Source organism: Podarcis cretensis, assembly GCF_951804945.1.
Source record: "Podarcis cretensis genome assembly, chromosome: 12".
NCBI lineage: Eukaryota > Metazoa > Chordata > Lepidosauria > Squamata > Lacertidae > Podarcis > Podarcis cretensis.
The window spans coordinates 41,155,848-41,179,247 of record NC_137181.1 but is presented as its reverse complement, the minus strand read 5'-3'; the positions used below and the strand labels follow the sequence as shown (position 1 = coordinate 41,179,247).

The following is a 23,400-nucleotide window of genomic DNA, read 5'->3' as shown; positions in this document are numbered from 1 at the left end:
TGTTGCACATATACTGAATTCCCACACTGCCCTGTGGAGGGCAGCTGTTTTGTTTTTGTTTTCCAAAAGTGAAACCTAACATGTTACTACAGTGCTACCTCGGGTTACAGAAGCTTCAGATTACAGTGCTTCAAGTTAAGAACTTTGCTTCAGGATAAGAACAGAAATCATGCTACGGCGGCACGGCAGCAGCAGGAGGCCCCATTAGCTAAAGTAGTGCTTCAGGTTAAGAACAGTTTCAGGTTAAGTAGGGACCTCCGGAACGAATTAAGTACTTAACCCGAGGTACCACTGTACTTTAAAATATTTCACAACAGGCTATAAACCCATTCTTAGCTAACTGGTTGTAGCAGACAAGGGATCTGATTGACCCCACATTCTTGCATTTGTAAACACAGTAATAATTATGGAAAGTGCAGGCTGACACCATAGAGTAGACTACACAAACAGAGCCTGCATGACATGTTAGGAATCTTCAGTTCTAATGTTTTATGTTGAAACAGAAAAACAGAAACATGTTTATTTTGCCAGAGCTCCCCCAGCCCTGTTTACATTATTATTGCGGTTTGATTATGAAAAGGTCATGGGGGGGGGCTGGTTCAGTCCAATTTTTTGTGTTGAATAAATCCTTGATGGTTTTATTGCTATACTGAACCTCCTTTGCAGTTCAGATGAGTTTGTCTCTCCAGGAAACTGTATGCTCTTAACAGCATTAGAAATGCTGCAAACTGATCCCTGGGGTTTCACAATAAATTTTGCTTGTTTGCATTGTTGCTGGTCTTTGGCTTCGCGTGCAGGCAACCAAAGTACAATTCACCTTCAGTCATAAGCTACATAGAATTCCAAGGCACGGACAATCAGATTTCTTCTCTAGCTGATTGAAAAACATGATAAAATGATCTAATACACTATATTTGAAGGATGCTTTGGGGAAGAGCAGAGGAGGAGGAGGAAGAGCAATAGAGTGCATTGTCAGTAGTGAAACTTGTTCAGAATGGAATATTGAAGGAAATGCTTCCATGATATGAAATACAAACCTATGTTTTATGTGAGGGACATACAATCCATTCTGCGTCCCAACATTTCCCCTGTGGTGCCATTCATGTGCACCACATAGAGTACTTACAGAGTTATACCAAAACCTTTGAGACTTTGTGCCATGCATTTTTTTCAACCTTTGATTCATGGTGTTGGAAAAGCAGGTAGAAATGTTTATTCATCACTCAGAATTCTGAAACCTGGGTCATCCAATGAAATAACCAGGGCATCTGTGGATTCAGGACAGACAAAATGAAGCAATTTCTTCAGAAAAATTCCTACATTGCTCCCTAGTTGTGATCCTGAAGCGCACTGGGAGACAGGGAGGAAGGTCAGATGATGCTGCAAACGGAGAGACTGCCTTAAATAGGGATCAAGCCCTGCCCGCCTTTTCAGATCACCTTCAGAATGAACCAATCAGAGCCAAGGATTTTCCCATTCTTGCCTCTCTTGCCCAACGGCTCACAGATGTGTCCAGTCTTTAAGGCACCATTTAGGCCTTTTGGCTGAATGTTCTTACGACTGATTGAACTGTTATAGGTGCTGTGTGGCTTCCACTTCATAGTGGGCAAAGAGAATGGAAGGATGCTATTTAAGCCCCTTACCATATTGAACCTTATTAATTGCAAGGAGACTGAAGAGTGGCAAACATGTTGCAACAGAAGCAGCATGGTTCTGCTAGATAAATAGGTTATCAATAGGTTTTTAATTGAAGGAGAACTTTTGTTGAGTTTGAAATGGATTAGGAGTTTGTGACTGAACAGATCTTGGATACAACCACAGAAACAAAGCCTTATGCTATCTTTTCATTATTCACCCTTGCTAACCATCTCGTTTTGTGTTTTTTTCTTTTGCTAAGAAGAGAGATAGTATCTTCTTTCTTTAAATGTCAGTTCAGAGATATATAGAAAGAAACTGAATGTATAGGACTTTAGAAGAAGCATTGGGTCCAATTCTGCTTCTTATAGAAACCACATATTGCCTGATTTCATTTGTCTCCCTGATGGTTTTTGGCATTTAAAGGGCAGCTAACATAGTTTTTAGAGCATATTTTTGGAAACAAGTTGTTATGTAGGATTTCAGGAGACATCACTCAACATCACCTTCTTCAAAGGTGTATACTGTTCACACAGTATCAGGTACTGGACACACACACACACACTCTCTCTCTTTAAAATATATATGTATACAAAAATTGTATAAATACAAGGAATGTGCAACAGCCACAAGATTCACCTTATATTGGCATCAATAGTGATGCTGATCTTGTGATGAAAGGCAGTATATTAATGAAAATAAATAAATAACCAACAATACCTTTATTGTCATTGTACAACCTGTGTACAATGAAATTAAATGAGCCTCCCTCCCCGCCCAAACACTCAGTCTCTTATCAAACAACACACTACCTTGCAAGTCAATTTTGCTGTGTTATTTTCCATTCAACAGCCCACGGATAGAAGCTATTTTTTAGCCTGTTGGTATGGCTGAATATACTTCTATATCTCCTGCCCGAGGGTAGAAGATTAAAGAGGTGATGGCCAGGGTGTGAGTCATCTCTGAGAATTTTTCTCGCTCTCCTAAGGCAACGATCCCTTGCGATGTTATCTAGCGGACTCAAGGGACAGCCCATGATCTCGTGCTGTATTCACAACCCTTTGTAGAGACTTTCTATCTGTGCATGTCAGGCCAGCATACCACACTGTGATACAGTATGAAAGGAGACTTTCTATTGTGGTAAAAGGAGTTCATCAGTTGTTGCTTAACATTATTCTTTCGCAAGACTCTGAGGAAATTGAGTCTTTGTTGGGCCTCTCTGACCACCTGTGTTATGTTGATTTTCCAAGTGAGATCCTCACTAAGGTAAACTCCCAGGAATTTAAAGGAGGAGACTCTCTCCACACAGCCCCCCCCCCCAATATACAACAGGGCAGGTTCCCCTCTCTTCCTCTGGAAGTCCAACGCCATCTCCTTTGTCTTACTAATACTTGGTAAATAAATAAAACAATGAATTTGGAATTGCTCTGATTTTTCAGTTTGATTAGTTATTTGGATCTGAAGAACTTCTGTTAAAGCCAAAACCCTGTCCTTCCCACATTTACTATAATGGGGAACCTAAAACTGACTGTAGCTTCTTCACATAAGTGGATGAAATTTGCAGGCAAATTTGCAGCTCCTCCAGAGTGGATTAAGTCTGCCAAATTCCATTAAGATTCAGCCATGATTTGTGTGTGTGTGTGTGTGTGTGTGTGTGTGTGTAAATGTAAGGTTTCTGCCAGAATTTGATGCAGTTGTAAGCATGGTTGCCAATTCTGAGGGGATGAAGCTTGCTGCCTTTCAGAATGTCAGTTAAAGTGAACTAAATGCATGCAGCAAAAGAGGTATGGAAAATCTAAGAAGTTTAAAACAAATGGAATAAAAAGTAACAATTAAAGCAGATGTTTGTTGAAAAACAGAAAGGGCTTAGTATGAAACGGAGCAAATAAATCACAAGAAGCTGCACAGCTGAACATAGGGGGAGAAAAGGCAGAATGTCTCTACTCTCTTAAATTTTGCAAACATCCCTCCTACAAATCACTGTGATTGCAGTGCCCTGGGAATATCATTCACTGTGATTAAAACACAGACCTGTCCATCAAAATGAAATATCCCTCTACTTCTCTCCACTCCACCTCCTCTCCACTAGAGCTTAGTACCTTTTCCTAGTCAGCTAGGTTGGTTAGTTTGTTTTTTGTTTTGTTTTTTGGTGTATGTGTGTGTGTGTTTTAATAAAACAAGATGCATTGTTCACTCTATTTTAAATGGCAAGTTGCTGTGTTCTTTTGGACACCCAAGTCCAGGCAAAGGCAAACTCGGCCCTCCAGATGTTTTGGGACTACAACTCCCATTATCCCTAGCTAACAGGACCAGTGGTCAGGAATGATGGGAATCGTAGTCTCAAAACATCTGGAGAGCTGAGTTTGCCTATGCCTGCCCAAGTTCATAGTGTGCTTCAGGAAATTAGGTGGTCTTTGATCCACCTTGTGATGCCTTGTGAACCACGCAATCCAACCTGGGACTGTAGAAACCTCACCTGAATCACCCCCAATCACCTCATAATCTAGGCTGAAAGCAAAGTCACCGAACACTTCTGTTCATGCTACCTGAATTAGATGGCAGTGACACTGAAAAGAGCCAGGATCTTGCAGTCACAGACAATATTTTGTCTCGCTGTTCCTCTAATGGTGTGATGGAGAAGCAAGAGCTTCAAGGCACATTCTTCAATCAGCAGAGTTCCCAGCACAGGGAAGGATGAGACAGTATGAGCTACATTGTAAAGAGTTTTATTTTCTAGCTACGCAGAACAGAAAAGACATCCTCTCTCTATGAAAGCAGAGAGCAACCGAACAAAGGAACAAAGGAAACAGGAAACCACTAACGTCACATCCCGTCTCCTATCCCATGAGACTGCAAGGTCGCTAGAATGTAAACAGAGTCCTGTGACTCCACGCAGCTGCACAGTGATAACAGAAACTAACACACCTTGCCTCCACCTAATGCCTGTCTCACTTCTGACACCACAGGCTGTTCACATGGGGTGTAATATTGGGACTGATTTACAGTGGTGCCTCACAAGACGAAAATAATCCGTTCCGCGAGGCTCTTCGCCTAGCGGTTTTTTCGTCTTGCGAAGCATCCCTATTAGCGGCTTAGCGGATTAGCGCTATTAGCAGCTTAGCGGCTAAGCGGCTTAGCGGCTTAGAAAAAGGGGGGGAAAGGCAAAAAACTCGCAAGACGTTTTCGTCTTGCGAAGCAAGCCCATAGGGAAATTCGTCTTGCGAAGCACCTCGAAAAACGGAAAACCCTTTCGTCTAGCGGGTTTTTCATCTTGCGAGGCATTCGTCTTGCGGGGCACCACTGTACTTGTGAACAGTCCAACATGCATAGGTTAATATCATGTGGTCAGTTTCCCAGAGGTTAATGTGTATTTGGGGGAGATGGTAAAGTGTATTTTGGGTGTTACTTCAGTTGTATTTTGCAGTAAGTCTATGATGCTATAAATAAATATGGTATGGTATGGTATGGTGGTATACACTTCTTCCTCCTCCCCATAATATGTTGGGAAATAATCAGACAAGGTCTTTTAATGATTGTCAGGTGCTACTATTGTTTTATGGTGTTTTGTGTTATTTTGGTGGTGTGGTGTTTTTTACTTTAATTATGTATTGTGTTTTATTTACTGGAAGCTGTCTTGTGGAGACATGACCCTAAAAGGTTGCCTAGAAAACCTTTAAGCAAAAAAAACCCCTGAAGACTAATCCCATCTGGCCTATTGATAGGCATCATTGTTTAAATACTCAGCGCTGGCTGTATTTTACATTTCCATCGCAATAACGGCACAGTATTTTATTAGCCTTGTATGAATCATGATAGGCATAGGTGCTAGTAGGACCTACCCCCCCCCAAAAAAAAATAGTTTGTAGCAATATTTCTATTTAGATAATCACAGTTCTGAAGTAGCTGTGTACATAGTAAATGGTCCCTGAGGACCTTTAGTCATTCACAGGAATATTCCCTGTAGGGCCCAGTTGCACAGAAATTAATAAAGTCCATACAGCAAGTTCTATGTCTGGCAAAGATACTGTATTAGTTTGCCATGAATGATTAAAGGCAGTGCTGTCATTAAAAGCCAATTACTGCATTTGGTCTAGCTCTAGGAAGATCTTTCACATGTAAAGCATCCTACTGGGAACTGTTATGTAATGATCATTACCCTTCGCAGCTTTTTGTTCCGAAATTCACAATAAACTTGAAAACATTCATGACACATTAATTGTTATTTCAATCTCTTATTTTTTTGCCCGTCCAAGTAAGCATAGAATTTGCTTGTTTGGGAGCCAGTTTCTGGGGAATTCTGATGTGTTGGACGAAATCCAATCGTCATACCTTTGATGTTTTGTTGCATGTGTGTGTAACAGAATATGCCCCATCGTACTGTTTAATTGGCATCTACAGTAAGTAACCCTTTGAAGTAAGCAGCCAAATAGCATAGGCATGCACAAGATAATTAAGTGTTGGAGAGTAAATGTATGTGATCATGACTGCACCCACACTGGTTGACGTTTACCTTTGACTAGTGCTATTACTGTGTCACTACAGGTAGAGGGATGCCTGAATTAGTGTGGCCACTGGCACATGGCCAAAAAGAGTAATTGCAAGAAAAGAGTACCGAGGAGAACATGGATTTGCACAGTGCAGGGAACTTCTTCAAACAGAGGGTTGTCTTCTGACAGCACTTCAAACAGAGGACACTGTAAAGCAGGACCCTTAGTCACCTTAATTTGAATGCTTATGCAATTGTTTTTTTAAAAAAATAAATAAAAAAAATAAATAAAAATAAAAAAACAGCAACTCCCTGCAGTTGAAGTATTAGCACATCATGGAGAAATGTTCAAGTTCATCCCCTTGTCTGCTGCACTGGTGTTACAGGGAGTAACTCTGATGGAAGGAGATACAGTGGTGCCTCGCAAGACGAAATTAATCCGTTCCGCGAGTCTCTTCGTCTTGCGGTTTTTTCGTCTTGCAAAGCACGGCTATTAGCGGATTAGCGCTATTAGCGGTTTAGCGGCTATTAGCGGTTTAGCGGCTTAGTGGCTTAGAAAAAGGGGGGGAAGGGAAAAAACTCACAAGAACTCGCAAGACGTTTCGTCTAGCGAAGGAAGCCCATAGGGAAATTCGTCTTGCGAAACACCTCAAAAGACAGAAAACTCTTTCGTCTAGCGAGTTTTTCATCTTGCGAGGCATTCGTCTTGCGGGGCACCACTGTATTCAAAAATAGCTACCCCCCCCCACAAACTTCAGCTTGAAGTGGTAGAACCAGCATTCTTTCCCCTCATTTTGCTGAACACAAGAAGCACGCTTCTGCTTCACAAATTTATGCCCCCCCCTCCTGTTTCCATGTGTTCACACTGGGATTTAGTTGATGGTGTGGTTGTGAGCATGGGAATTAATAGGTGTGTTACCCAAAGTACAAAATGTTAACATTTAATGTAATAATTTAAAAGCATACAAGAAAGTGGTTGTGAAAATTAGGAAAGAATTTTTGATGATGTAGTGATATGATAATTTAAGTACCTCTAAAACGCCATTTTCATGAAGGGCATCTGCTTGGTTTATCACAAGGCTTCAGATACTAAGAGCTTTAATATGAAAAAGTTGAACACTACAGCGTTTGAGGTGGCTTCGTAGGTACGGAAGGGGTGGGGAGATTGACTGCCTTCACAAAAAGAGGAACATTTAAGACACCAGCTGCTCATTATGTTGCTTTATCTATAGATGACAGATTTTTTTTCCTGGCTGAATTTGATGGCTTCAAACAGATACATATTTCTATCTCAAATGTGTGAGAAGCAGTTTATCATAGTGTTAAACTTTTCATTGATAAGACCAGAAGCAGCGATTCACAAAAAAATATGTAAAAATGCTATAACTTATTATGTAGAATTTCAAATCACTGCCTAATTATTTATCATAATTACTGAAGCAACACTGAATAAATCAGCTATAAAGGGATGAGTCATGCATGACAGCACATCTAGAACATGCATTTTTAAGAGCTTTGCATCATTGGTTCTCATCTGTATTGAAAATGAGTTTATAGGGATTTATTTTTTCTTCTATTATTAGGTATTTTGACAAGCAAGTTCCCTCTGCTGGCTCCTTTCTTTATTCCCAGTGTTGATTATTGATCTGGTAGATAGAGTACTGAGAAAACCAGCTGTGTTTCACAGGCATAGAGATGTCCTGGGTAACATTATGTGCGTTATTAGAAGTAATTATTAACATGACCATGTGGATCAAAAGACCAGGTTATCTGCTGACTGCACACAATGTAGGCACTCCCTCTCATTAGCAATGCAAACTTTATTTAGCGTGCTCTGTAGCTATATCTGTGGTTTGATAGCTTTAAAATCTTAATGTTAATATTCAGCTATGTGAGCTCTGCTCATGTGACATATCTGTTGATATGAACATGCAGATGGGGAGAAATGGAGCTAGGTCCACTGGCCTCATGCATGCTCAGTAAAAATCTGGAGATCATGTTTCCAAATTCTACATATAGGGCCAATGGAAATGATCTTAGCTATAGTTTGTTACAGGGACACGGGTGGCGCTGTGGTCTAAATCACTGAGCCTTGGGCTTGCCGATCAGAAGGTCGGTGGTTTGAATCCCCGTGACGGGGTGAGCTCCTGTTGCTCGGTCCCAGCTCCTGCCAACCTAGCAGTTCGAAAGCATGTCAAAGTGCAAGTAGATAAATAGGTACTGCTCCGGCAGGAAGGTAAACGGTGTTTCCGTGCACTGCTCTGGTTTCAACAGAAGCGACTTAGTCATGCTGGCCACATGACCTGGAAAAACTGTCTGCGGACAAATGCCAGCTCCCTCAGCCAGTAAAGCGAGATGAGCACCACAACCCCAGAGTTGTTTGCGACTGGACTTAACTGTCAGGGATCCTTTACCTTTTATAGTTAGTTACATTTAATGAACAGGGCTGCATAGTTATGTTTTTTCTTGAAGAAGAGACTAAAGACAAGAAATTATCTGATAGATGTAGGTATAATGCTGGAGATACTTTATTGAGATATATGGTATGGGCATGCTTTTGGTCTGAGGTGGTTGTCCGTATCGATTTTGTACTGGTGAAATCCTTTATATCCATGGATATCCATGTACTTTTAAATTATATTCATGTAGTATGAGATTCTGCTCTCCTCCTGCCTTTAGTGTTTTTAGCCAATGAATGCTTATAGTGAAATTTACAACCCTCAAACGGCTTCAAAATGACCCAGGATTCCTTTCTCTAAACAATGGGCGTGTGTCGTTTTGAACTCATTCTATGAGCTTCCTTTGTATGTGGGTCACTCTAGATTTTTCTTTAGATTCAGACAATGGAGAATTACTGGTACTTTGAAGCTGCCCACCCGAGCACTCCTGTCTTTCCTGGTGCTGAAGTGATTGTTGGCCAGAGAAATAATTGACAAATCTGGGGTGTATTTCAGTAAAGCTATGGCTTTGTGACTAAAGTAAAAGGGAGCAGCAAATGTAGAAATTCATGGTTTTCCCCACTCAGATTTGATTTAACCCCCCCCCCACGTTACCTTTTCAAAAATACAAATAAAACTCATACCTCCATAGCACCCTCCAACATTCCTCATGAAAATAGAGACATTTCATTCTAAACCACAGAATATCCCTATTTTCGTGCAGAATGTTGGAGTGTATCACTATCCATATTTTGAGAGGGGGGTACAGTGGTACCTCGGGTTACATACGCTTCAGGTTGCAGATTCTGCTAACCCAGAAATAGTACCTCGGGTTGAGAACTTTGCTTCAGGATGAGAACAGAAATTGTGCTTCGGCAACACGGTGGCAGCAGGAGGCCCCATTAGCTAAAGTGGTGCTTCAGGTTAAGAACAGTTTCAGGTTAAGAACGGACCTCCGGAATGAATTAAGTACTTAACCTGAGGTACCACTGTATTGTACTTGAGAATAATGAGTTACATCAGCTCTGCAAATTCACCCAGTGTTGATATTCTACATTTGGGGGTGGGGGGGATCTGAGAGAGGGAGGAGTAATGCACAACAACCCTGAAGTACACTTGTGGTAATCCAGTCTCTTGGTGTGATGGTTATTTTTATTTAATAAAGAAAATTCGGTGTATGTGTGGCCAGGGTAGGAAGGGGAAGTTGATAGTAGCAGTAATGTATGGAGTGTGTGTGTGTGTGTGTGTGTGTGTGTGTGAATAAATGCTTTCCCACCCTTGAGAGAAAAATAGGCCAATCCTTGGGGATGGGCTGTTGTTGCCGGTTTAAATTCTTAAATGGGTGTATCCAGGACAAAGCTTCAAAGCCTGTTTTACTCAAAAATAGAAAAAAGAACAAAAGAGAAGGGTGGCATTTTGACCTTTGCTGAGAGTATTGCTGCAGTTATTATGAGGTATAAATAAATAATCACAACACATACTCTTAGAAAACACCTCTTGCTGTTTAACAGTTTAATCTGGAATTTATCCAAGCATGTTCACCTGAACCTTGGTTGCTGTAAATCTTAATTCTCTTTTGACTCCTGACCTCTTCAATCAGAAGCTGCATGCCTGATCTTGCAATGAACGTAGCATTGCTAGCCTAGGAGCAATTGAACAAAGACCTACAGTGATGTAACCAGTTCACAACTCATTAAACTTGGGTTGTTTACATGGGTCAAGGTGGGCATTGGAGGGGAGCAAAGCTCTTGCTTTTTGACAGGCAGACATTCGATAAGTTAGGCATACAAAAAACCTGCATAGTGAAAGTGGGAAGGGATTTCCACAATGTCACAAAGAATGTCCTCTCCCAGGCTACCACCCCCCAAGCTACCTAGTATGGCAAAACTACCAAGAGGCCCCCTCTGCCAATCTTAATATTTCAGAAGGTCTGTAGGGAGGACACCATCAATTAGATCAGGCATAGGCAACTGTGGTGGGATAATGAGCAGCTTGTGCGTTAAAGCTGGATCCCTCAGAGCTCACTCTGTGTAGTGAAACCCTGCCTTGAGAAGAGCCCTTGAGCATGGCTCCCTCAGTCGCTGGTAGAATCTGACAGTGGGCGTTTGCGGAAACGTTTCCAACATAAGAGCTGTTTCACAGACATGCGCCTCCTGGATTCCCTGCGTGACAGCTTCCGGCGGGGGGTGGGAGTCCTTATGGGCTGTTCTGATACCTCCTCGCTGTTCTCACTGGTAGTATCCCAGAGCCTCCCCTCCGACTCCCTTTCCTTTGGAGCTCCCGCACTCCCCCTACTGGTTCCCTCTTCTCCTGAAGAGGAGGCTCTCCTATTCTGCTGAAGCCTTCTCACCACCTGTCCTTCCGATGGCAGTTCCCTGACATCCACCTCCCCCCCAGGGCCCCCTTCACCCCCTCCCGCCTCTTCTCTTACTGGCGGCGAGGACGGAAATCCCTGGAAGGAACTCCCCTCATCCTCCGAGGATTCAAACACTTCTAACCACGGCCTACCGCCTCTTTCCCCCTCTTCCTCTCCTTCGTCGGAATCTGTTTCCACCTCCACTTCCGACTCTGGGAACCCTTCAAATTCCCCTTCCTCATCTGTAGTCCCGAAGTGCTCCCTCCTAAACCTTGCCACTGGTTGTGGTTTACTTGGGAAACGCCGATGAAACGTTTCTATTAAAATCTCGTCCTTGACTTCCTCTGCCGGTACCCATGCGTTTTCTGACTCTTCCTCCCCCTCCCATTCTACCAAGTATTCCACCTGATTCCCCTTCCACCTGGAATCAATGATCCCTGCCACATCCATGTTGCGTTCTCTCTCTTCTATGACGGGTGTCCGGGTGACCTCCCTCTCACGTTCCCCCCACTCGCACCCCTCTCTGTAGGGCGACAGTAATGACCTGTGAAATACTGGGTGCAATTTCATGTGACTGGGCAATCGGAGTTTGAATGCTACTGGGTTGACCTGCTGTATGACCTCAAAGGGTCCCAATCGTTTGGGTCTCAATTTCTTACACCCTCCCTTGAACGGCAGTCCTTGGGTGGATAGCCACACCCGGTTACCCACCCTTATGGTTTCGCCTTCCCTCCTATTTCTGTCAGCTTGCTTCTTATATTCTTCTTTGGCTTTCTCTAAGTTGAGTTGGAGCTGACGGTGGATCGCTTCCATCTCTTCAACAAAATTTTCCGCTGCAGGTACACTCCACCTTCCCCCGCCCTCTCCTGGAAACGCCCGAGGATGACACCCATAATTGGCTAGAAAGGGACTCACCCCTGTGGACGCGTTCTCCGCGTTGTTGTAGGCAAATTCTGCCAGAGGTAACCAGTCCACCCAATCAGTTTCTCTGTCCTTTACATAACATCTCAGATATTGTTGCAAAACCCCGTTTGCCCTTTCTGCTTGCCCATTTGTTTCTGGGTGCCTGGCGGTGGAAAAACTTACCTCCACATGCAACATGCTCATTAGTTTCCTCCAGAACCTAGAAGTAAATTGTTTTCCTCTGTCGCTCAAAACCCTCAAGGGGGCGCCATGCAACCTAAAAATGTGCTCCACAAACAACCTTGCGGTTTCTTCCGCTGTCACTGCATGAGAACAAGCTATAAAGTGGCACATCTTAGTTAGTAGATCTACCACCACCAGGACCGCGGTTTTCCCTTTGGATCTCGGTAGATCGGTCATGAAGTCTATGGAAACCATCTCCCATGGCCTTTCTGGGGTGGGTAAGGGTTCCAATAACCCCGCTGGCGCCAACCTCTCTCCCTTTGCTCTTTGGCACCTGTCGCATCCCCTGACATACTCCCGCACGTCCTCCCGCACCTTGGGCCACCAAAACTCCCTGGTAACCAACCACATGGTTTTGTGCTGCCCGAAGTGCCCGGCCGTGGGGCTGTCATGCAACTGCTTAAGCACTCGCCCTCTTAGTTCCCCACCTGGTATGTAGAGCGCCCCTTTGTAATATAGTTTTCCGTTCTTTTCCTCAAACCCCCCTGCGTTTTCACCTGTCTCCCTGAGTTCCCTAAGTTTCTCTTGGGCATATTCATCGTTTTCAATACCCTCTACCAGTTCTCTTTGCCCCACCAATGCCGCCCCACAAACCCAGTGGTCCTCTGAGATGATATGTCTTTCTTCCGCCCCTCCTTCCCCCTCCAAGTACTCAGGTTTTCTGGAGAGAGCGTCCGCCCTGACATTCTCAGCCCCTGGCACGTAGCAAATCTCAAAATTGAACTTGGAGAACTCTTGCGCCCATCTTACTTGTCTCTGGTTCAACACTCGGGCTGTCCTCCAGTATTCTAGATTTTTGTGGTCTGTCCGTACTTGAACCTTGTGTTGCGCTCCAATCAACAGGTGTCTCCATCTCTTGAACGCTTCGTGGACAGCGAGTAGTTCTCTGTCGTACACTGTATAATTCCTCTCAGACTTGTTCAATTTCCTCGAGAAGAAGGCACACGGCTTCCATTCCGACGTATTCGCTCCTGGCTGCAGAAGCACGGCCCCCACCGCTCTGTCAGACGCGTCGGTTTCCACCCTCATCGGCTGCTGCAGATCCACGTGTAAAAGTTGTTCTTCCGAAGCAAACGCCCTCTTTAAACTTTCGAAAGCTCGCTGCGCTTCTTCCGTCCAGACAAATTTCTTCTTACTGCTGAGACAATCCGTGATGGGGGCTGTTAAATGGGCGAAGTTCTTGATGAACTTCCGATAGAAGTTTCCGAACCCCAAAAACCTCTGCACATCTTTCTTAGTTTTCGGTGACCTCCATTCCAGCACTGCTTGCACCTTGCTAGGATCCATGGCCAGCCCCTTGTCCGACAACCGGTACCCAAGGAATTCCACCTCCCTGGCGTGAAACTGACACTTCTCCAGTTTCACCCACAGCTGGTTTTCTTGCAGTTTGCTCAGTACTTCTCTTACATCTCGCACATGCTGCTCTTCATCCTCTGAGTACACCAGCACATCGTCCAAGAACGCAGCGCAGTTCTTGTACAGCAATGGTCCTAGTACGTGATTAATAAATGATTGAAATACTGCGGAACCCGCCTGGAGGCCGAAAGGCATAACGCAGTACTCAAATGCCCCCAAGGGGGTGAACATAGTGGTTTTCCACTCATCTCCCTTTCTCATACGTATCAGGTTATACGCCCCCCTCAGGTCCAGCTTGGTAAAAATCTTCCCTTTTCTCACCCGGGTCAGAATGTCATCGATTCTGGGCATAGGGAAGGTCACGGGTTCGGACACTGCGTTTAGGGCCCTGAAATCCACAATTAATCTCGGTTTGTCCGAGTTTTTTTTGTCTACAAAGAACACTGGGCTACCCCCCACCGCTCGTGACTCCCTGATGAACCCACGCTTGAGGTTTTTGTCAATAAACTCCCTTAGCTCCTGCATCTCTCTGTCAGACATTGCATACACCTTGCCCACTGGCAATTGCGCTCCTGGAAGTAAGTTGATTTGGCAGTCAAAGGCTCTGTGCGGGGGTAGTTTATCTGCTTCCCTTTCGCTGAAGACGTCGGCAAAATCTGCATATTGTCGTGGTACCCTACCTTGTTCCATTGCTTCTATCTTTGCTAACGTGGCCTGAGTGCCTGCTTGGCCCCCTTTTTCTGTGCAGTGTCCCATACAATGTGCTGACCCAAAGGAAACCACTCTCTGATGCCATCCCACAAGCGGATCATGCAGCGCTAGCCAGCTCATCCCCAAAATGATGGGCGCTCCTCCCAACGTGGCTATATTAAACGCTATCCGTTCCGTGTGTCTTGCCACCCTCATTGTCATGGGGACCGTCTGCTGGTCTACTTCTCCCCCCAACAGCGCCCTCCCATCAATCGTGGTCACCTGCAGGGGATTTTTTAAAGGAATGGTTTGTATCTGATGGGCGGCTGCAAACTCCTTACTCATAAAGTTGCAGGAGCTGCCTGAGTCTAATAGCGCCTTCACTTTTAGTGGGTGTCCGTTTGCCAGCTCCAGCAATACCTCTATTACAAGAGCTGGTCTTGGGGGTTCTGGCGTGGGCACATTTACTGTTCCTTGGCCTGGCTGCTGTGCCCCGTCGGTGGCAGCCAGGCGTTGGCTTTTACTTGCTCCTTAGCTCCTTCTCCCTCCTCCCCAACAGCTCCCGCCATTCCTTGCCATTCCTTTCTTTGCGGACATACTCTGGCAAAATGACCTGGCTGTTGGCAGAGAAAACATTTCTTGGCGCCTTTCCCCTCCTTCTTCCGCCCTTCACTGGGGTTTGAAATTGCGCGCGCGCGCGCTGTTCCGATTTCCATCGGCTCTGCTGGCAGAGAAGGCTGCTCTGGCATCTCTGGAATGCGGAAATCCCTCCAACGCTCCCCTTTCCCTTCCCGCTTCTCCAAGGCTCTGGCCTCCTGGCGTGACCCTATGGCCAGCGCTGATTTAGTCAGAAGGTCCATAGACTCCGCCCTGGGCCCCCGGGAAAGTTCGTCTTTCACTGCCGAAGATAGTCCTTCTTCGAACAGCATTTGTATCGGTTCCGCTGACAAATCCCATCCTAATTTATGGATCAACATGGTGAACTCAGTCCAGTACTCACGGACAGATCGGTTCCCTTGTTTACACGCCATTAACTGCCTGCGCGCCACTCCCTGCTCAATCTCGCTGGAAAACATCAGATCCATGGCGCGAAAAAACTTCCTTGTGTCCCTTAGGGCTTCATTATTGGCTGCCATTAGTGGCCTCACCCAATCCCGGGCTGTGCCTTCGAGATGCCCAATCACAAAACCAACCCTCGAATCCTCATCAGGAAAATCATCAAACTGCAGATTGAGGGCATATTGCATCTCTGTCCTGAAGGCTTGATAATTCCTGGGATCACCCCCAAACTTCTGCACCAGTCCTGGCACTTTCCTCGAGAGCTGGGCGGCTTTCCCCTTTTCTGCATCATGACCCCTCCTCTCCTCCAGCCTCGCCGCTTGCAGAGCTAACTGTACCTCCAACATCCTGTACCTTTCTTCCAGGCTAGGACCGGCTGCAGCTGCTCCCCCATCTCCGCCTCCGGCTGGGTTGCTCATGATGCCTCTCTTTGCACAAGCTGCTTTCAGGGACTGTCAGATTGCTGTGGTGGGATAATGAGCAGCTTGTGCGTTAAAGCTGGATCCCTCAGAGCTCACTCTGTGTAGTGAAACCCTGCCTTGAGAAGAGCCCTTGAGCATGGCTCCCTCAGTCGCTGGTAGAATCTGACAGTGGGCGTTTGCGGAAACGTTTCCAACATAAGAGCTGTTTCACAGACATGCGCCTCCTGGATTCCCTGCGTGACAGCTTCCGGCGGGGGGTGGGAGTCCTTATGGGCTGTTCTGATACCTCCTCGCTGTTCTCACTGGTAGTATCCCAGAGCCTCCCCTCCGACTCCCTTTCCTTTGGAGCTCCCGCACTCCCCCTACTGGTTCCCTCTTCTCCTGAAGAGGAGGCTCTCCTATTCTGCTGAAGCCTTCTCACCACCTGTCCTTCCGATGGCAGTTCCCTGACAGCAACCTCCACCCTCCAGATGTTTCGAGACTGCAGTTCCCATCATCCCTGACCACTGGTCCTGTTAGCTAGGGATCATGGGAGTTGTAGTCCCAAAACATCTGGAGGGCCGAGGTTGCCTATGCCTGATTTACATGGTTGGTTAGAGTGTGGTGCTGGCAACGCCAAAGTTGAAGGTTCGATCCCCGTTGTTTAGGGCTTTAAACATTCTTTTGAAACTCCTTAATTGGAAATGAGGTACCCCAGAAAGTATTTGGGGTCTTTTTTTGTGGGGGGTGGTGGTGGTGGTGACCAGTTGATGTTTCCAAGTTATCTTTAGTGGCAGACCCATGTGGAGTGTAGATCAGGGAGTATAGTGGCTTTTGCCAGTGGAGCACAATACATGCCACCTTTATTCTATGTTGCAGAGTAGGTGCTTTGTCTCACCTCAAGGATGGCAGACATAGCTATAAGGCTTAGTCTTACTGGCTTTAGGTCAGCAGGCATTTTTGGAAGTTTCCTTGTAGGCAGCTACAAGTAAGTCATAAGGATGACTGGGAACTCTTGGGTATGCTTGGGCCCATAACTTGTGGGTTTAGTTTCTCTTTCACCTTTCTTCCTTTCTTCTGTTGTAGCAAGTAATATGAAGTAAATGATCCAGTTTAAGCCTACAGCTGTGTTTGTCTTACCTGTGTTGAGACGACAGCCTACCCTGCAACAATTACTCAGGCAAATCCTGTTGGCTCCCTGCTACTCAGATGTAAGCCACATTAAGTTTAATGGAATTTACCCCCACGTAAGTGCATGTAGGCTTTCAACCTTTAAAAAGCACCTAAACGGAACAAACGTGGTGATGGAGGGGATTACAGAATAAAGATACTATTGGCAATTCATAGCATAGCATTCATATATTCCCTTGTGCTTTTCACATGGTTAGAGCCCAGACACCATTTGATGAGACTGAAAAATGGTTATAGAGAACTTGCAGGATTATTTGCATGCTGCACTAAAACCAGGAGGTTATTCCAAAAAAAGGGATTTCAGGATTTCAAATGCAGAGGCAAGGGCTTTGAATAAACATTTAGGGGTTTCACAGGCAGGTTCCTGGAAAAGTTAGAGAAAAGAACAAGGAACTATAATGCCTGCTATCTTTATATACAGATTGTTGAGAATATGTTTCTAAATAATCAAACACTTATCAGATTTCTAATATATTCCGCTTTATCTGTCCTGATGGTCCATTTCTTTTACTTTGTTCTTCTGATTCAAGCAGACCATTCATATTCCCTGCCCTTTTTTATCTCAGTTTCTCAGAGTTCACAAATGTGTATGGGTGAGAGTATGTGTGGTCCACTTGCCAGCATCCCTTTCCTGTAACAAACATTTGGGCACTTACTTAATATTTATTTAAAACTTTATGGGTTGGCAGCCTTCCCCTTCCCCTCCCCACAAAACTACTCTAGGAGAAAATCCTAGAGCCTAATATAATTCTAGTGCACTCACCCTCACTTGCCTGTCTGCCCTGACTTTGTTAGGGACTGGGATTTATGGAGTTATATTTGGAAAAGCAATTCTGACTTGCTGTATCAAACAGCAATTGGCAGAGTACAGATTTCTGCATCTGAACCGGCTTTTCTTAATCACTTTGGCTGCCATCCAAACCTCTTTGCATATAGAACTACAAGCACAAATCATGAGGTTCACATTTTAGAGATACATTTTGTAGCCTGTAGAATCCTAGATCCTTAATAAGAGAAATACACTTTGTGAGTACAGTATAGGACATTTTTGTGTGCTTCGGTTGATATAGGTAAGTCCAGTAGATTTTTCGGTTGGGATGCAGAATGGCATATTCTGGAACCAGGGGCTAGATTATTATGCCTTTGATGTGCAGTCAGTCCCAGGTCATAATCAGTACCATAATAATAAATGTTCTCGTGTCCTATTTATAGTGCTTGATCTCAAGAGATGTTTGTTTTTCCTAGAATCCCTTCCATACATAGAAAAGCTAGCTGACTCATATGTTTCATATCTGTGCTTGAAAAATGGTCATGGGTTCTGTTTTAAGAGATCATGAATGCAGAATTTGATTCAATGTCTTGGCATTAAATTCAGATTTAAGGGTGCTTGCAGTTATTGCTACTAGGGCTCAAATAGATACTAGGCCTGTATTCCTTTTTGCCACTGTTTTGAGGTTCACCTGATTTGGGATGGGCATTTCAGGCAAACCCCCCAAAAAGGAGTTAAAGAAACCCAAACTATGAAGCGATTCCTGTCATTTGGAGTGGGGGTGGGAGACTTACCATAGAGACAACAAGGCTTTCTCTCACCCCCCCCCCCGGTGTCATGGACTGGCTGAAAGCAGAGGAATGGTAGGAGGCACCAGCTGGTGAACCCCCAAGGAAAAAGAGCTCAGGCAGAGCCCAGGAACTGGTGTTGGGGTGACAATGAGTGGTCAGATGGAGAACAGGGAGAAGGCTGGGAGGTGGTGGTGTAGAAAGCTGAAGAGGTAACAGGGTTTAGTGAGCAGGGAGAGTTTGTGGCAGAGAGAAGTCCGGAAGCGGAAGCAGGAGACGAGGGAGGCCAAGAAGCAGAGATGAGTGAGGCTGGTGAAGAAGCCAGGGTGCCCCCCTTGCTGCAATGACAAGCTCCCCCACCCCGGTCTCCCAGGACCAGAAGAGGTATGAAGAGGGAGCAACAGAGACAGGCACACCAGTATAGTCTCAGGTTGCTTGGGAAAGACCCAGGGAAGACAGAGATTTAGGTAGCTGTGGGAATGCAGGGACCTTCAGTCTCCACAACTGCCTCATAGGGGCCAGATCTGCTGAGAAGAGTTGCTGTGCTCATTAGGCCTGGCACTCCCTCCAAAATGGCTTGTGCCAATCCACCACCAGCAAATGGAGGTGGAAAATTGGAGGTCTCCATATACAGTCCTCTTATTCAGTTGTTCTGGAGAATTCAGATGACATAACTCCAGATCCAGTTCATTCCTGTGTTTCCTCTGTAGTCTTCCCATTTTTTCCAACTGCCACTTTTGTGGCCATTTTCAACTGCTTAGACAAGCATATCCCTATTGTTTTCCCTCTGTGGAGCAGTGTTCTGCAATATGGGTAGCGACATGTGTGGTGATAGTTTCTTCTTCCATGCCTTTCTGCTTTCGTGTTATTTTATTACTGATTCTCCCTATTAGTCTTACAGGGGTCAGCAAATTTTTTTCAGCAGAGGGCCGGTCCACTGTCCCTCATGTGGGGAGCTGGACTATATTTTGGGGGGAAAGAGAGAGAATGAATTCCTATGCCCCACAAATAATCCAGAGATGCATTTTAAATAAAAGGACACATTCTACTCATGGAAAAACACACTGATTCCCTGACCCAGATTTAGAAGGTGATTGGGCCAGATCCAGCCCCCAGGCCTTAGTTTGCCTACCCATGGTCTTTGAGAACAGAAAGTTTTGAGATTGCTTCATGAAGAAGCAAGGAAAGCATTTGTAGCTGAAATAGGTTGGCCATGTTGCAAAAATAAAGAACTTGTCATTTTTCTTTGCATCTGTGATATATTTATCCTTTTTTGCACTTCAAATAAAATGCAAAATATGTCTCTCATTGCTCAATAATAAATATTTAAACATCAAAAAATATTAATGATTCAGAAATCTTGTGAAGCAAGCGAGAGCTAAAAGTAACTGCACAATGAGTCCTTGACACAATAATCCATTCTACTACTTGTTCCTTTCTATTTTCCCTTGAGTCTTCTATCTTAATTTGTCTTATAGCATGCTTCTTTTGCCATATTCTTCCCACTTGAGAGTTACTGCAGACACACACCAAAAAGAGCCAAGAAGGAGAAATGATCCCACTTTCTGTGCCAGAAAAACACAATATATGTGAAAGTTGAAGTGAGTTTCTTTAACACTGAAGCAAGGGAGGAAACATTCAGATCTTGTGTAGTAACTAACTAAAGTTGAGAAAGAACAGTCTGACATGTCAGAATGTTCAGCACATTTCTTTAGGATCCATCAATTTCTTGCAATGCGATTTTCCAAATTTGTGTCCGGTGTGCCCTTCAGAGCTCTTTGTTTCATTTACACCCAATTTTTATTTTTTGCTTAAAATAAAATAAAATTGCTACATCTATACTGTACAGATAGAAAGAAAGAAAGTGGTATCTTGGGCTGCAATCCTGTGCACACTTATTTGGAAGGAAAGCCCCATTGAACTCCGTGATACTTACTTTTAAGAAGACTTACAAGGGTTGTACTGCTAATGTTTAAAAAGAAAATAAGACTTTGGGTTGTATCCAGTGGGAGTCATACTCAGCATAGATGAACTTGAATTAATGGACATGGCTAATGTAAGTCTGTTAATTTCAGTGGGTCTACTCTGTGTAAAGCTTGGTTGGATACGATCCATTGGCAGTGTGTAAATTCCATTAAGCATTGTTAGCAGAATTGGCAGACTTCCAAGAGAATAGAAAAGCTTTTATTTTTCCTCCTTTTGTTGCAGATGGACCCAATTCAAAAAGCTGTAATAAATCATACGTTTGGGGTTCCTCTTCCTCACAGAAGAAAGCAAATCATATCGTGCAACATTTGCCAGTTGAGATTTAATTCGGATGTAAGTAGATAATTTATATCTTCTTAAAAATATGTATGCATGAGATAATGGGTTTGGGTTTTTGCTTTGCTTTGCTTTTTTGGCAATGGAACCTGTATGATATTATTTCACATTTGCCTCATGGTTATGGAGCAATAATGTATATGATTACTTGATACTCATCGGCTCAGCTTTTCTCTTTCGGTTCTCCTTTCTGCAATTTCAGTTCTACAGCTTGAATTATATATAGCTATAGTTAAAGTTATATGGAAGCCTGCTGATCATGGAGGGAAAGGAAGAGCAGATAGGTGCCTAGGCCGACTGGAAGAAAACAAACCACAGTGCCTGGGAAACTTCTCTTCAGCTGCACAGGCAAATGTGGTAGGGGGAAAAGGCTTGGGGAAGAGCTGGACATGGTTTGGGGGGCCGGTGGCTTGCCACTCGGATGTAACATTCCTGATATTTTCTCATGTGTGGAATACATTGGCATATTTTAGGATTGCCATATGTCCTCTTTTTCCAGGACACGCCCTCTTTTTCATGGGAAGAGTCATCATAGCGATCCATTGTTAGAAGTCAGCAAATGTGTCCTCTTTTTTGCTCTTCAGAATATGGCAACCTTATTTTCTTGCTTTTCTACAAAGTCTGGCATATATTGGCAACTGAAAAATATAGTGGTACCTCTGGTTATGGACGGGATCCATTCTGGAGACCCGGCCATATCCTGAAAAGTCCATAACTGGAGGCACCCTTCTGCGCATGCGCGCAGCATGCAGATCGCTTCTGTGCACGCACACGTGGCGAAACCCAGAAGTATACACTTCTGGGTTTGCCATGTTTGCAACCCGAAGATTACGTATCCAGAGGGATATGTAACCCGTGGTACCACTGTAATGAAAGGGGGGGGGGAATACTAGGAAGTTGTTCATGTTAATATTCTCAGTGAATATCTGACGTTTCTATCAATATAACACAGAAAGCGTACAGAACATCAGAACATCTTGATATTCTGCCTTAGGAAGCCTAATCAAATATTGGAGAATGCCCTGCATTTATACAGAACACATAACTAATTTGAGAACATCCTAATACATTTTTGCACAGTTGGATATGCGATGGCTTCTGCTTTTATAGGCATGTGCTGCAAATTTTGAAACATTACCATATTTTTCCTAAGACATAATTTTAGAAGCTGGTAATAGCACTTGAACTCAGTCTGAAACTGGATGGCCCTAATGTTGTGCTGTAAAAACTAATTGAATACTTTAGCTCAGTTCATTCCCCCCCCCCCCCCCCCCGCATCTAGAGCCATGCAGAAAGTTCTCAGTTTGGGCAAATTGTTTGGCCAAATTGTGGATGGGGTGGGCTGATGGCAAGAGGTACATAAAAGTGAGTCGGAAAGGGCTGGGCAATGGGCTCTGCAGGGTGGTGAATGCTTCCCTCTGTGAGGTAGTCCTCCCAGCCCTGCTAAAAGAGGTGGTCATTAAACCGCTTCTTAAAAAAACATCTCTGGACTTGGCCGATACGACCAACTATCACCCAATCTCAAATCTTCCATTCTTGGACAAAGTGATTGAATGGGTGGTTGCTGAACAACTTCAGGCTTGCCTGGAGGATGGGGACCATTTGGATCCCTTCCAGTTGGGGTTCAGGCCTTATCATGGGACTGAAACTGCCTTGGTCGCACTGGTCGATGATCTCTGGCAGGCTAGGGACAAGGGTGAAAGCTGTTTCCTAGTTCTGCTGGATCCTTCAGCGGCTTTTGTTGCCATCAATCATGACATCCTTCTGCACCGTTTAGAGGAGCTGGAGGCACTGTTATACAGTGGTTCCACTCCCTTCTCCTTGGCCGTGTCCAGAAAGTGGTGTTGGGGGATGAATGTTCAGATCCCTGGGCTCTTACTTGCAGGGTGTCTCAGGGTTCCGTCCTCTACCCCATGCTTTTTAATATCTATATGAAGACAGGGGGCAGGCGTGTGGGTGTGGGGGACTCCCTGGTCCTGAATGGGGCAACTGTGCCCCTGAAGGAGCAGGTGCGCAGCTTGGGAGTCATTTTTGACTCACAACTGTCCATGGAGGAACAGAATTATTGATGTACCTGAACAAACTACAAGATGCTGTCACATAAAAACTACCCTAAACTGTGGAGTATTGATGTGCCACAACTCATCTGGCCTTTCCTGTCTATGCCACAGTGCCCCCTTTTGTACCCCAAAAGGATACAAAATTGTGATTACACAAAGGAAATTACTGGATTCACGTTGTGAGTATTCTGCACATAATGGCTAGCAGAGCAGACCAGCCTCATTATGACCAATGCCACAGTTCAGCTAGCTTGTGTACATTGGACATACTGTAAGTTGTATGAATCAATTTCGGAGCAAAAATCTACGGTGCTGAATTTTCGTTGCTGACTATATTTACTTGGAATAGTGTTTCAGCTTCTCAGAGCTCATACTAATACATGCTGAAAAAGTGCAATTTGGAAACTGAACTAAATACCAATGTTAAGCTATGCTTATCTTGAGCTAAGTGCATTTTATTCACATTGAAACAATATTTATAAAGGTATGTCACTTTGGATTAAGCTTCTGTTTTGATATGAATTGAAAATGAAGCATTTAAAGGTCTAAAATTGCCATCAGGGACTCACTGCTTCTGCAGATGAAATCCAAAAAGGCAGTTTCAAATGAGTCCCCTGCAGCTCTCAGAAATATGCTTTTTTTCCCCTGCAAGAACAAACATACAGGTGTATTCATAGTATTGACCTGCACTCTTGATAGATAG

The 23,400-nt window shown here is 44.3% G+C and overlaps 1 protein-coding gene and 1 long non-coding RNA gene across 18 annotated transcripts in view; one reads left to right on the top strand and one right to left on the bottom strand.

Moving 5' to 3' along the window:
- The window catches only part of LOC307199555, a 118,384-nt gene that overhangs the window by 3,502 nt on the left and 91,482 nt on the right, over window positions 1–23,400 (bottom strand). The gene's annotated exons all lie outside the window — the stretch shown is intronic.
- The window catches only part of ZNF385D (zinc finger protein 385D), a 421,068-nt gene that overhangs the window by 317,882 nt on the left and 79,786 nt on the right, over window positions 1–23,400 (top strand). For 11 of the 13 annotated variants that reach the window (XM_079947339.1, XM_079947336.1, XM_079947331.1 and 8 more), the window contains one exon: window positions 20,524–20,634. The exons of the other annotated variants lie outside the window; for them this stretch is intronic. In XM_079947339.1, coding sequence (XP_079803465.1) covers window positions 20,524–20,634 — 111 coding nt within the window. The remainder of the gene's footprint in view (window positions 1–20,523; window positions 20,635–23,400) is intronic. 13 annotated transcript variants of the gene reach the window in all.